This window comes from Chiloscyllium punctatum, chromosome 12 (assembly GCF_047496795.1).
Source record: "Chiloscyllium punctatum isolate Juve2018m chromosome 12, sChiPun1.3, whole genome shotgun sequence".
NCBI lineage: Eukaryota > Metazoa > Chordata > Chondrichthyes > Orectolobiformes > Hemiscylliidae > Chiloscyllium > Chiloscyllium punctatum.
This window is the reverse complement of record NC_092750.1, coordinates 9655933-9671211: the sequence shown is the minus strand read 5'-3', so window position 1 is coordinate 9671211 and position 15279 is coordinate 9655933. Positions and strand designations below refer to the sequence as shown.

The 15279-nt window shown below is 44.8% G+C and overlaps 1 protein-coding gene across 3 annotated transcripts in view; it reads left to right on the top strand.

The window, feature by feature from the left end:
* Nucleotides 1–8559, top strand: part of col7a1 (collagen, type VII, alpha 1) — a 436569-nt gene extending 428010 nt beyond the window's left edge. For 2 of the 3 annotated variants that reach the window (XM_072581825.1, XM_072581826.1), the window contains exons 118-119: nt 2733–2781; nt 8163–8558. In XM_072581825.1, coding sequence (XP_072437926.1) covers nt 2733–2781; nt 8163–8218 — 105 coding nt within the window. In that variant the 3' untranslated portion in view covers nt 8219–8558. Of the gene's footprint in view, nt 1–2732; nt 2782–8162 lie in introns of all 3 variants that reach the window. The other variant, XM_072581827.1, reaches the window with a different exon arrangement.
* Nucleotides 8560–15279: the final 6720 nt, after the last annotated feature.

The following is a 15279-nucleotide window of genomic DNA, read 5'->3' as shown; positions in this document are numbered from 1 at the left end:
TGAGAATGGCAGAGTCAGGGATCTATAGGAATGTGAATGGCAGGGCAGGGATCTATAGGAATGAGAATGGCAGGGGCAGGGATCTATAGGAATGAGAATTGTAAGGGCAGGTATCGATAGGAATGTGAATAGCAGGGCAGGGATCTATAGGAATGAGAATGGCAGGGCAGGTATCTATAGGAATGTGAATGGCAGGGTCAGGAATCTATTGGATGTAAATGGCAGGGTGTGGTGTGTATAGGAATGTGAATGGCAGGGTCAGGGATCTATAGAAATGTGAATGGCAGGGTCAGGAATCTATAGGAATGAGAATGGCAGGGCAGGGATCTATAGGAATGTGAATGGCAGGGTCAGGGATCTATAGGAATGTGAATGCCAGGGTCAGGGATCTATAAGATGTGAATGGCAGGGATCTATAGGAATGGCAGGGATCTATAAGAATGAGAATGGCATGGTGTGGTACCTATAGGAATGTGAATGCCAGGGTCAGGGATCTATAGGAATGTGAATAGCAGGGTCAGGGATCTATAGGAATGAGAATGGCAGAGTCAGGGATCTATAGGAATGTGAATGGCAGGGCAGGGATCTATAGGAATGTGAATGGCAGGGTGTGTTATCTATAGGAATGTGAATGCTAGGGTCAGGGAACTATAGGATGTGAATGGCAGGGTCAGGGATCTACAGGAATGTGAATGGCAGGGGCAGGGATCTATAGGAATGAGAATGGTATGGGCAGGTATCGATAGGAATGTGAATAGCAGGGTGTGGTATCTATAGGAATGAGAATGGCAGAGTCAGGGATCTATAAGAATATGAATGGCAGGGCAGGGATCTATAGGAATGAGAATGGCAGGGCAGGGATCTATAGGAATGAGAATGGTAGGGCAGGTATCTATAGGAATGTGAATGGCAGGGTCAGGAATCTATAGGATGTAAATGGCAGGGTGTGGTGTGTATAGGAATTTGAATGGCAGGGTCAGGGATCTATAGGATGTGAATGGCAGGGTCAGGAATCTATAGGAATGTGAATGCCAGGGTCAGGAATCTATAGGAATGAGAATGGCAGGGCAGGGATCTATAGGAATGTGAATGGCAGGGTCAGGGATCTATAGGAATGTGAATGGCAGGGTGTGGTATCTATAGGAATGTGAATGGCAGGGTCAGGGATCTATAGGAATATGAATGGCAGGGTGTGGTATCTATAGGAATGTGAATGGCAGGGTGTGGTATCTATAGGAATGTGAATGCCAGGGTCAGGGATCTATAGGATGTAAATGGCAGGGTCAGGAATCTATAGGAATGTGAATGGCAGGGCAGGGATCCATAGGAATGTGAATGGCAGGGTCAGGGATCTATAGGGATATGAATGGCAGGGTCAGGGATCTATAGAAATGTGAATGGCCGGGTGTGGGATCTATAAGAATATGAATAGCAGGGTCAGGAATCTATAGGAATGTGAATGGCAGGGCAGGGATCTATAGAAATATGAATGGCAAGGGCAGGGATCTATAGGAATGTGAATGGCAGGGGCAAGGATCTATAGGAATTAGAATGGCAGGGGCAGGTATCGATAGGAATGTGAATGACAGGGTCAGGGATCTATAGGATGTGAATGGCAGGGCCAGGAATCTATAGGAATGTGAATGGCAGGGCAGGGATCTATAGGAATGAGAATGGCAGAGTCAGGGAGCTATAGGATGTGAATGGCAGGGTGTGGTAGCTATAGGAATGTGAATGGCAGGGTCAGGGATCTATAGGAATGTGAATGACAGGGTCAGGGATCTATAGAAATGTGAATGGCAGGGTCAGGGATCTATAGAAATGTGAATGGCAGGGTGTGGTATCTATAGGAATGTAAATGGCAGGGTCAGGGATCTATAGGAATGTGAATGGCAGGGTCAGGGATGTATAGGAATGAGAATGGCAGGGTGTGGTATCTATAGGAATGTAAATTGCAGGGTCAGGGATCTATAGGAATGTGAATGACAGGGTCAGGGATGTATAGGAATGTGAATGGCAGGGTGTGGTATCTATAGGAATGTAAATTGCAGGGTCAGGGATCTATAGGAATGTGAATGACAGGGTCAGGGATCTATAGAAATGTGAATGGCAGGTCAGGGATCTATAGGAATGTGGCTGGGTCAGGGATCTATAGGAATGTGGCTGGGTCAGGGATCTATAGGAATGTGAACGGCAGGTCAGGGATCTATAGGAATGTGGCTGGGTCAGGGATCTATAGGAATGTGGCTGGGTCAGGGATCTGTAGGAATGTGAATGGCAGGGTCAGGTACCTGTTGGAATGTGATTATATATGCAGATATAAATTAAAGTGATGAAGGTGGAAATAAGAGGAGGAAAACCTCACCAGCCAAGAAGTGTCAGACAATTTGGGGACAGAGCTCTCTGAGATTTTCCGGGCAAAGTAGCCAAAAGTAGTAAATTAAAAGCAGCTTCCAGAAAACTATTTATATTAAACTGTGCAGAAGAAAGCATATTTAATTCAAATTCCGCCTGTAAGTGGGGCCGCATTCCTTGCTGACCTGCCTTCCTGGGTGAGCTGTAGAATGGAGCCAGTCAGCCCAGAGGCAAGGACTGTATTTGCGGTAATTGGTCTCATTAGCGGACAAGTGCAGGTCTGCAGTGTGCATTGCCTCGAGGGAGGGTCGGACTGTGCCAGTCCACTAAACTGCGACATTAACCCTGCCCTCTTTGCTTCCTCCTCTTCCTAATAGGAGGATCAAATCCGTGCGTTTGTGAGGCAGGAGATGAGTGAACACTGTGGTAAGACTCTGTCTTTTCAATTAAAGTGCAAACCAAGGTGCTGGAAGGCTGATGTAAGCACTGCAACATCCACTTAAGCGTTCTAATAGACGTGTCAGCAAGACCGAGACCGTGCATTGTGGAAAATACATCTGCAGTAAACTCAGTCAGCAGACATCTGTTAAACATATAAAATTCTAAAAAATTACTCTTGTTATCCCAGAGTCTCTAATACTGACAATATCATCCATGGTGAATGTATCTATTATTGCAAAATCAGCTTGTTTCTACATATAGATGAAAAGAATCAAAGGTTCGCTTATGTTAGATATGTGCATTGCCATTAAGAGAGTTCACCTTTCAGGATTCCATATTCTGTATGTATACACTGTTACCAACCTGCCTGACAGTTAGTCTGCACTCCCAGAAACCAGTTGGCTGTTGCAGTGTCTGCTTCATTGTTTATAATGTGTTTCACTGTTTCAAATAAACAATGCCACAGAGTTAATCAATCTCGACCAGTAATGGATTAATAAACTATTGTCATGAACGTGACAGAGGTTATCTGATGATGTCGGAGGAGCTGGAGAACTAAATGAGGAAGGAATGGAGGCGCACACAAGTAGGGGGGGGGGGGAGAAAACTCATTCATCCAGCATGGACCACATGGTCAATCCTCCACGTGTTGTGTCATTTCCTTTGCAAACTCAGTGCCAAAGCAAAACGATCGACTTGTATCTGAGGAGGAAGAAACAATTGCTTGGTAGCACTGAACTTGAATCTTGCTGCGAAGAGAGAAATGCAGCTGAAGCTTTTCATTTTGTACTCCTCAGGACAAATGCAAGAATGGCAAATTTCAAACCGTCGCCATTAGACATAGGATAGAATTAGGCCATTCAGCCCCATCCAGTCTGATCCACCATTCCATCATGGCTGGTGCGTTTCTCAACCCCATTCTCCCCATAAGCCTTGAACCCCTTACCAGCCGAAGACCTAACTAGCTGTGTCTTAAATACACTCAGTGACTTGGCTTCCACAGCCCTCTGTGGCAATGAGTTCCACAGATTCACCACCCTCTGAAATTCCTCCACATTTCAGTTCTAAAGGGTTGTCCATTCACAATGAGACTGTACCCTTGGATCCTAGTGTCTCCGACTAGTGAAAACATCTTCTCCATGCCCCCTCTGTCCAGGCCTCTCAGTATTCTGTAAATTTCAATTGGATCCCCCTCATCCTATTAAACTCCATTGAGTGCAGATCCAGCATTCTCAACCACTCCTCATATGACAATCCCTTCATCCTCAGGATCATTCTTATAAACTTACTGTAAACCCTCTCCAATGCCAGCAGATCATTCCTTTGATACAGCAGCCAAAATGCTCACAATATTCTAAAAGCAGTCTGACTAGAACCTTATACATCCTCAGCAGTACACCCCTACTCTTGTACTGTAGCCCTCTTGAAATGAATGCTAATGTTGTATTTGCCTTCCTGACTGCCAACTGAATCTTCACGTTAACCTGAAGATAATCCTGAATTAAGATTCCCAAGTCCCTTTGTGTTTCTGATTTCCGAAGCCTTACCCTGTTTAGAAAATAGTCTCTATTCTTCCTACCAAAGTGCAAAACCTTACACTTTCCCACATTGTAATCCACTTGCCATTTCTTTGCCCACTCTCCTAGTCCAAGTCCTACAGCGACCCCACTTCCTCAACACCACGGTGTTCCTCCAGCAATCCTTGTGTCATCTGCAAACTTTGCAACATGGCTCTCACTTCCTGTGTCCAGATCGATAATGTATAATGTGAATTGTTGTGGTCCCGATACTGACCCCTGCAGAACTCAAATCCAGTATTGTCTGTTCCCTGGTGGGCTCTACCACGAGCTGTTCCAAAAAGCCATCTCGTAGACATTCGATGATTTCCTTTCCCTGAGATGTACTACCAACCTGAGTTTCCCAGTTCATATTGAAGTCCCCCATGATTATTGTAATAGTGCCTTTTTTAAATGTCTTTTCTATCTCCTGATTTATTTTCTTCCTCACACGCTGACTACTCTTAGGACGCCTGTACACAATTCACATCAGGGTCTTTCTTTCTTTGTGATTTCTCAACTCTACCCACACAGATTCTACCCCTTCCGACTCTCTATCACTTCTTGCTAATGATTTAATTTCATTTCTTACTAACAAGCCAACCCCTCCCCCTCTGTCCATCTGACTGTTCTTTCATTAAGGCGTGAATCCTTGGATATTTAGGTCCCACCCCGATCCCCTTGCAGCCATGTCTCTGTGATACCCACAACATCATACCTGCTAATTCCAATCTGCATTTTGTTTCATATCCTGCGTGTATTTAAGTACAACACCCTCAGTCCTGAATTGACTGATCACCCCTCTCATTGTTGTGCCTTTATAGAACATAGAACATTAAAGCGCAGGACAGGCCCTTTGACCCTCGATGTTGCACCAACCTGTGACACCAATCTGAAGCCCACCTAACCTACACTATTCCATTTTTGTCCATATGCCTGTTCAATGACTATTTAAATGCCCACAAAGCTGGCGAATCTACTACTGTTGCAGGCAGTGCAATCCACACCCCTTCTACTCTCTGAGTAAAGAAACTACCTCTGACATCTGTCCTATATCTATCACCCCTCAATATAAGCCCGAAGTTAGCTTCCTGACCCTTTCCATACTCTCTTATTATTTGTCCTGGAAACTTTATTAACCTCTAGCAGGTTTTGGGAAGATTTGTAGCTCAGGTTGAGGTTCTGGATGTAGGTTTGCTCTCTGAGCTGTAAGGTTCATTTTCAGACGTTTCTTCACCATACTATGTAACATCATCAGTGAGCCTCTGGATGAAGCACTGGTGGCATGGCCTGCTTTCTATTAATGTGTTTAGGTTTCTTTGGGTTGGTGATGTCATTTCCTGTGGTGACATCATTTCCTGTTATTTTTCTCAGGGAGTGGTAAACACAAGTCAATGTGTTTGTTGATAGAGTTCCAGTTGGAATGCCATGCTTCTAAGAATTCTCTGTTTGGCTTGTCCTAGGATGGATGCGTTGTCTGAGTTGAAGTGGTGTACTTCCTCCTCTGTATGTACGGATTCTAGTGAGAGAGGGTCATGTCTTTTTGTAGCCAGCTAATATTCATGTATCCTGGTGGCTAGTTTTCTGCCTGTTTGTCCAATGTAGTGTCTATTAACCTCTGCTAACCCTCCGCCCTTTAACCTTTTTCAAAATCTTCAGGGAGTAAGGGTATTCAGGTATTACCTTTGTGGTTCAGCTTTTTACTTTAGCCCCTTACTGCTTATACATGTATTCCCTCAGCAGAACCTGTTCTCTCTTTTTCTACCAATATCATTGGAACCAACATGGACAGCAACAACTGGATCTTTCCTCTCCCACTCCAAGTTCTTCTGCAGCCCAGATGAAATATCCTGAACCCAGGCACCAGGCAGTCCACATAGCCTTTGGGGTGTTCTCAATCCTGGCCACAGAGAAAAGTCTCTATTCCCCTGACTGTAGTGTCCCCAATTACAACTATATTTCTCTTTTCTCCCACTCTTGAATGGCTCCCTGTACTATGGTGTTGTGGTCAGTTTATTCATCCTCCCTCTCGTCCCCACTCTCATCTGCTCAGGAAACAAGAATCTCAAACCTCTTGGACAATCTCGAGGACTGAGGCTCCTTCAGCACGACCTCTTGGATCCCTCCACCTGCCTCGCTCATAGTCAACACTCTCCCGTCCCTGACCACTGACAGAATTCGAGGTAGTTTAATCCAAAGGGTGTGACTGCCTCCTGAAATGCAGGGTGCGGGTAACTCTCCCCCTCCCTGATATGTCGCAGTGGTCCGAGCTCAGACTCCAGCGCATCAACCCTGAGCCAGGGTTTCTCAGGCACCCAACTACAGATGTGTTCACTACAACAACAGTGGGGTCCACCAGCTCCCACATCATGTAGTTACAATAATCACATGGCCAAGCATCCTATTTTAATTTGTTAGTTCTTATTTCGATTTTGTTTTTTAAATTGTGCTGCCCTTTTAGTTTATAGCCTGTAAATATTTCCCCTATTTCCCTTTAATCTGCAAGTTACCAATAATTGATAGTCAAATTAGTAGTTATCACCAACCAATGAACTTATGGTTTGCCTGTGATGTCACTGTATTATGCAGAGCTCCGATCCTGGGCTTCAAGTTATCCTGTTATTTAAAAAAAACCTTACGAACTGTGAGTCAAATAAGTGCCTTTCCCTTCTGTACTGAATTCCCACAATACCATCAAATTTCCTAAGTTGTATACTTACTCGAGCTGTGTCTCACTGTGGGAGTAACACCACCCCGTGCTAGTTCCCCTCCAAGCCACTCACCATCTTGACTCAGAAACATATCGCTGTTCCTTCATTGTCGCTGGGTTAATATACTGGCACTCTCTCCCTCAAGGCATTGTGGATCAAACTATAGCACATGGACTGCAGTAGTTCAAGAAGGCAGCTCACCACCACCTTCCCAAGGGGCAGCTAAGGCCGGGCAATAAATGCTGGCTCAGCTAGTGAAGCTCACACCCAACGAGGGAATAAAAAATAAGAGACAATCTAACCACCACCCCTCGACATTCAATGATTTTACCATCGCTGAATCCCCAAGTGTCAACATTTTGGGGGTTATCATTCACCAGAAACTCAACTAGTCTAGATCTTTAAATATATGGCTACAAGGGGTGGCATGGTACCTCAGCAGTTAACACTGCTGCCTTGCAGTGCCAAGGGTCTGGGTTCGATTCCAGCCTCAGGCACATCCTCCCAGTGTCTGTGTGGGTTTCCTCCGGGTGCTCCGGTTTCCCCCCCCACAATCCAAAGTTGTGCAGGTTTGATGAATTGGCCATGCTAAATTACCCATAGTGTTCAGGGATGTGTAGGTTAGGTGCGGTTAGTTAGGGGACTTGTAATAGGGTAGGGGAATGGGTCAGGATGGGATACCCTTTTGCGGGTCAGTGTGGACTTGTTGGGCCAAATGACCTGTTTCCACACTGTTGGCAATCGATGTTCTATTCCTTGTCAGAGCTGGTCAGAAGCTAGGAATACTGCAACAAGTAACTTGTCAGGTGACAACATATTTGGGCCTAACTGTGGAGGTTCCTGTGGATGAATAGCTCACTAACATACTACAGGTCATGTAAGCTGAAGGATGCTATCTATGCCTGGGGGCGGGGTGGGAAGTAAACGAAAGGCATGATTGGTACAGAATCTGAATGGCCAATTTAAAGCAACAACAGAAATCAATTGACCGAGGTGAGGAGCATTGTTTAATTATTATCGTACAACCCCACTCAGCTAAAACATTGTCTGAGGCTATAGTTGCTAATTATTCCTTTTATTCTCTCTCTTTTCTCCCCAGCCTGCGGAGGTGAGTTACAGCAATTATTTCCATTCCCTTCCGGTGAGATCAGGTGACCACAACTGCTTGGATTTTTATCATGCCTTTAATGCAACAAAATGTCCAAAGGCTCTACAGGAGAATTCTGGAATAATATGTTATACTGAACCATGTAAGGAGGGTTTACTTCAGTTGACAAAAGGCTGGGCCAAGGAAATAGGCTTTAAGGAGTGTCTTAAAGGAGGGAGGGCAGGAGGCAAAAAGGTTTAGAATATAGAACACTACAGCACAGTACAGATCCTTCGGCCCTCAATGTTGCGCCGGCCTGTGGAACCACTGTGAAACCCATCCCACCTACAGTATTAGGGAGAGAATTCCAGAGACTGGGGCTCTGGCAGCTAAAGACATGGCAATTAATGGTGGAGGGATTAAAAGTAGGGGTGTGGAATGTCAGAATCCATGGAATACTGATACCTCAGTGGGTTGTGTCTTTGGAAGAGATGATAGAGATAGGAAGAGGCGAGGCTATGATGGATTTTAAAAAGGATGAGATACTGCTTAAGTGAGAGCCAATGTAGGTTGAAATAACTCCACTGAGACTGGTATCCTGTCTTCCTTTATTTACACATGAACAGTTCTTGACTTCAGTACTGACTTAATCAGAGCCAGTTACCAGCGTCAGTATCTCTGACACTCACCCTTTTTCTCTGTCAGCCAGGGCTCCCTGATTGGACCAGGTTAACAGTCAGGGAACTCAGATTCTATGAGGTCCACCTGACTGACCTCGTTACAATCACTACACAGGTCAGCAAGCGCTGAGGTGACAGGTGACTGAGAAGGACTCAGTGCAGGTTAAAACGTTAAGTAGCAGAAGGTTTACAGAAGGTAGAACGTGTGATGTAAGCGAGCAGTACATTGGGATAGTATTGTCTTAAGGTAATGAAGGCCTGAAGGAGGGTTTCAACTGCAGATAAACTGAGCTGGGGCCAAAGTTGAGCAATGGGCCAAAGGTGGAAATAGGTGGAGGGGGTATGAGGTCAAAACAAAGGATGGTGGGGAGTGCAATATTGTCCATATCAAATGGTCAACCGTGGAGCCAGATGATGGGGAGGGCTGCTCTGTCATCTCCATCCTACAAACTAAACTGGGGGAAAAGAGTGAACTTGCAACAAAGGAAAGAGGTAAGAAATATTATTTTGTTTTCTCTCAAGCTACGTGCTGAGGTTTAATTGGGAGTCAGAGATCTGGAATAGAGCAGCTATAGCCTTATCCTTGAACCATATCCTAACAGCAGCAAAAAAAGTAAAGGTGAGCCTGAAATGAGATGGCATCTTGGCAGGAAGTTATTCTCTTGCCCCATGGTACTGCCCAGCAACAAGGCCAAGACTCTGTCTCTGGTCCACATTATAGATCAATGTCTTCATTTCAAGGCCTAGGAAGAGGTAAATTAGCCTAGCTTGGTCTCGGTTACTAAAATGTTGGTTGTCCTGGGTAGGCCTGGTTAAAGATGGGGCAGGGAGTCACCCAGGCGAAGCCCTCAATGACATCTGCACGTGGAGATTGACTGAATATAGCATTGGTTCATCTGTGATTCCCTCCACAGTCCAGTTGAAACACAGGGCATTTCCTTCTTAGTATCACAGGGTTCGACATGCCTGTATAACACCCATTGTCATTTAATTCTACTGTAACTCCCCCAAACTTAAAACTAATAAGTCAACAACCAAACTAACGCAGCAGTGCATGGCCAGAACAAACAAAAGCCTCTGCTGTCTAAGTAAGTAGGAGAAAGTGAGGCCAGCAGATGCTGGAGAGCAGAGTCAAAACGTGTGGCACTGGAAAAGCACAGCAGGTCCGGCAGCATCCGAGGAGCAGGAGAGTCGACATTTCGGGCATAAGCCCTTCATCAGGAATGTCTAAGTGACTTACAAACTAAAAATAACCATGTCAGTAATATTCCAGAGACCCCCAAATCATGGCAAGCCCTTCACTTAGAGTCAATAGGAGACAATCAGGTCACGAGGATAATAGAAATAGAAGCAAGATTAGTCTGTAAGACCCCCTCAAGCCTCCTCCACTATTCAAGAAGATCATTGCTTAGCTTCAACTTAAACACCACTTGCCAAGCACTCCTGATTAATTTCCTTAGTTCCCAAAAGTCTATTCATTTTGTCTCAATTGTACAGTGACTGCACATCCACAGTTTTCTGGGGTAGAAACTTCCAGAAATGCATGACCTATTAGGTAAATAAATTCCTTCTCATCTCCAAAATGGGCTGTGTCCTTGGCTAGTGACCCCTGGTTAATAAAAGTCACCAGCCTGTGGAGAAATGACTGTCTTTGCATAGACACAGACTCAAAAATAGATCAGAACATTGAAATAATTGGGCAATCTGATCCTGCAGCACAACTAATCTGTTTTGTATTGAATGCTGCTTGGTGTCAACATCATGAAACATCTTATTTATCTCCCTCACCTTTATCAACCATCCACATCACTGTGTCAGTTTGAATACATCAGTCCTGGAGTTGTATTTGCCGGATTCTTGGAATTCTGACTTGGTTTTGGATTGGCTTGGGAGGACAGAGTCTGAGCTGGGTACTGAGTAGTGACAACTTATGTGGTCCAAATCCCGAATCAGGATTGATACAGAACTACAGGGCTACACTTTTCACCTCTGTAACTGAGCCGCCAGTGACAGCATCAGAAAATGCAGAGTGTGGAGAGCCCCATTCTATCCAACATAAGGACCTCTTCATGATCTGATTATCCTGTCTCCCACCAACCTCCAGCACAGAGAAACACTGATTCGCTCCCCAAAAAAGCTAAAATAAAAATTCAAAGTATCTCCAAAGCTTTAATGTCCCTTTCCAACCATTCCAAACTTTGGAGGTTCCAATTAATCCTCATTGGATATGTTGAGCGTTTGTTCCTCTAACCTACTATGTTGAAGTTTTCCTCAAGGTTTGTGATTCTGGTACATCAGTTGCATGTTACTGTCTCACCACGTAATATGATCCTTGTATGATCAAAGGAATTTTAACATCCTATGTATTTGTGATTTCTGTAGTGTGTATCCATGGTAATTTATTGTTTACTCATTGTTTTATGTATCTTCACTTCTTAGTTCAGTCATGAGTGTTGTAACCCTGGAAGTATTTGTCTGTCTTTTAAACTGTATCGACTTTGGATTGATAACAGGTGTTGAATACATTTTGAATGCATCCTGCACAAAAATATTACTCGGGATAATTTAGTGACTCCTGTCTCGTCGATATATAATATGCTTCCTAACCCCTACAAGTGTTAATCATTGTAGGAACAAGAGGAGGCCATTTAGCCCTTTTACATATCCCACCATTCAATCAGATCATGGCTCACCTGTATCCCAACTCCATCCACGTGCTTTGGTTCCTTGTCCATGAACATTTAATCATGTCAGATTTCAAATTACTAATTGACCAATCATCGGCTGCTTTTTTATGGGAAAGCATTCCACACTCAGCTCCTGAATGAAGTGGAGGTGCCGGTCTTGGACTGGGCTGGTCAGAAGTCACACGACGCCAGGTTATAGTCCAACAGGTTTATTTGAGACCACAAGCTTTCGGAGGGTTGGCCCTTTGTCGTGAGTCTTGTATGAAAATGTTGCTTTTCCTAACTTCTCTCCTGAGCAATTCAGCTTTGATTTATTTCCCGTGCCCTGGAATTACCCACCGATTTAGCCCAATTCTTCCTGAGATTTACTGTTCTCTGGTCTTTGGGGTTTGGATGAACCTTCGAGCTCAGGGACAAGGATTCAATCAACCTGACGGCTTCCAATATAGGTATCCACCCAAGCCAATAACGCACGTGTTCTCTCAAACCTTTTACGTTTGTCAGATCCTTATTATTGGAAACATAAAGTGTTTTGGAGCGAGATCTCCCTGTTGTGTTTTTTTGGTCACCATTCCCACTCACTCTTGTGCCAATCCAAAGTCTGATCTGACCATGAATATTTAGCAAATAGTTAAGACCAAATCATCCGGTGTATGAGCCGCAGGAGGTAGAATCTGATCAAACAGTTGATTAGACAAGAACTTGCTGACATCACCAGTGCGCTGCATCTCAAAGCACTTGGATAATGCTGGATCTTCCCAAGTGGTTAAGTCTTTCTCCGCATTGTTTTTTCTTAAGCTTGGCCAGGAGGCAGATGGAAGTGCTGTGTTTTCTTTACGAGGGCCTTAATACCAGAGGTAATCAAGCCCACTCCCATTTCCCATGCACTCACTGACCAGCCCAAAGGGAAATTGATAGAATCCTTCACAAATATCAGCAGCCTATCCTCACTTCAGGGAACAGTATCCCACGAGGACAGAGCGACGAGAGAAGAAAGGTTGAATGTGGGAGTTTCGACTTTGAACTGCAAGCCCTTCGTGAAGAGTTAAAGCCCCATGGTTCAGAGTAAAGCAGGATCTTGATCAGATGGGCCAATGGGCTGACAAGTGGCAGATGGAGTTTAATTTAGATAAGTGTGAGGTGCTGCATTTTGGGAAAGCAAATCTTAGCAGGACTTATACACTTAATGGTAAGGTCCTAGGGAGTGTTGCTGAACAAAGAGACCTTGGAGAGCAGGTTCATAGCTCCTTGAAAGTGGAGTCACAGTTAGATAGGATAGTGAAGAAGGCATTTGGTATGCTTTGCTTTGTTGGTCACAGTACTGAGCACAGGAGTTGGGAGGTCATGTTGCGGTTGTACAGGACATTGGTTAGGCCACTGTTGGAAAATTGCGTGCAATTCTGGTCTCCTTCCTATCAGAAGAATGTTGTAAATCTTTTCTGAACCCTTTCAAGTTTCACAAGGATGTTGCTAGGGTTGGAGGACTTGAGCTACAGGGAGAGGTTGAATAGGCTAGGGTTATTTTCCTAGCAGGGTCAGAGGCTGAGGGGTGACGTTATAGAGGTTTATAAAATCATGAGGGGCATGGATTGAATAAATAGACAAAGTCTTTTCCCTGGGGTGGGGGAGCCCAGAACTAGAGGGCATAGGTTTAGGGTGAGAGGGGAAAGATATAAAAGAGACCTAAGGGACAACGTTTTCACACAGAGTGGTACTTTATGGAATGAGCTGCCAGAGGAAGTGGTGGAGGCTGGTACAGTTGCAACATTTAAAAGGCATTTGGATGGGTATATAAATAGGAAGGGTTTGGAGGGATATGGGTTGGGTGCTGGCAGGTGGGACTAGATTTGGTTGGGATATCCAGTCGAAATGGACAAGTTGGACCGAAGGGTCTGTTTCCATTCTGTACATCTCGATGATTCTATGACTCTATAAATGGAGAAGAGGGGACAATTGCTTAGCAATACTAAGATGGGCTAGAGGTGACAGAGGTCAAGAGAATAGTGAGAGAGATTAATGGATGCACCATCCTGAGATCATGGCAAAGCTAGAGAGAAGAAAGAAAAGGAAGAAAGACAGAATACAAGAAAGAGGTGTTGCATCTGTGGACAGAGAAAGCAAAGGTAATGTTTTGGTTCCAGTGACCCCAGAGGCCAGACAGAAGAGCAATGACCCAACCAGCAACAACTACATCCCACAAAGTGGATGAAAAAAAACTAGAAACTTCCTGAGACTTTGTCTGGACTGTTTAGGATACTACCCTCCTGTCCCAGGGTGGTATGGCTATGACCAAGACCAAGGGGCATAGGTTCAAGTCCCACCTGCTGCAGAGCTGTGTAGTAATATCTCTGAACAAGTTGAGCAGAAAGATAGCTATCCTTGCCACCTGGAGGTGGAGAGAATGGAAATAGTTGCCCAAGTTGGAACAGATACCCTCTTCCTGCTACCTCATCATTTTAACTGCCAGGCCAGAAGGTTCGTGAATGGCCTTCTTAACCCACGACCAATTGTCGCTCTTGAATCAGGCAATTAATGGCCACTTACGGATCCCATTTCCTGCTTCCTCGGTGAGGGAGAAAGACGGATGGTCTCTTGCTCAGTGGGAACCAGGGCCATATAGGATCCCCCAATAGCCCTCATCTGAGTTTAAGACCCTTCCCGTGACCTGAATCACTGGTGTCTAGGTCTGAGGTAAAGCCAGCTACCCATCGTCATTCTGCTGTACCAAGCTAAGTGGCAGCTCAGTGTGACCTGTTATCTCTCCAGTGAGGGTGCCAGGCTAATTACCCACTAACTCACTTGCCCCCACCCATTTAAAAATTAGAAACATTATCGCCAATTATATAGCACTTTTTTTAGGGATCAAGTCTGGTTTCTCTGACCCCCCCCCCCCACCCAAATCAGCCACTGAACAGGTTCAGCTATTGATTATCGCATGTGGGAGAATCAATTAATCTGTCGGAAATGTTTGGACATCAAGTTCCAATGGAACCGAAGTTTACTATAACCTGCAGACTCACATTCCTGATGATTCGGTCAATTTGGGTGCTCTCAGTGACGTTTTTCTCTGTGTTATTCACGGTATTTGGTGGATTTTAAGTACCCTTCAGAGTGTATTTGCTGACCGCCAATTGGTCTCCCCTTGTTTGTTCTTCCAATGACCAACCAAAGCCATGAGAGGTGCAATGCTTCTGGCAGGACGGCATTTTGCAGTCCATGTACTGCTTCAACAACGATATCCTGCATTGACGTAGTGGTTGTTAGCCAGCCCTGTTAAGAAGTTGTCAGGAAATCTTTGAAAGGGGCTGCCTTTAAAAAAAAAGGGACATTTTTAGAGAAGTGGTGAGACTAGAGTGGGACCTAGTCAAGCACTGACAGCTGAAGGCATGGCCCCCAGTGCTGGAGCTGATAAATCTGGAAACTGGCCAGACAGCAGGAATGGAAGAGTGCAGAGATCCAGGAGGGATAAGCAGCTGGAGTTGAGAATGATGAGTCTATAACGGGTCTCGTGAACAAGTGTGAGAATGCTAAACATGCAACGTTGCCAGACGGGGAGCCAGTGAGCTCTGAGCTGAGGGGGGGAATGGGACCTGTTGGAAATGAGGAGATGGCCATCTTTGTTTCGAATGGGCTGAGGTTTAGGGAGAGGTGGAAATCTGGTGGGGAAAAAAAAAGGAAAAATCCTGTCTGTGGCAAGAAGGGCCAAGGGAATGTTAAGGTAAGGCAATTTAAATGGATTCTGTTTCTTTATGGGTTCCCCCC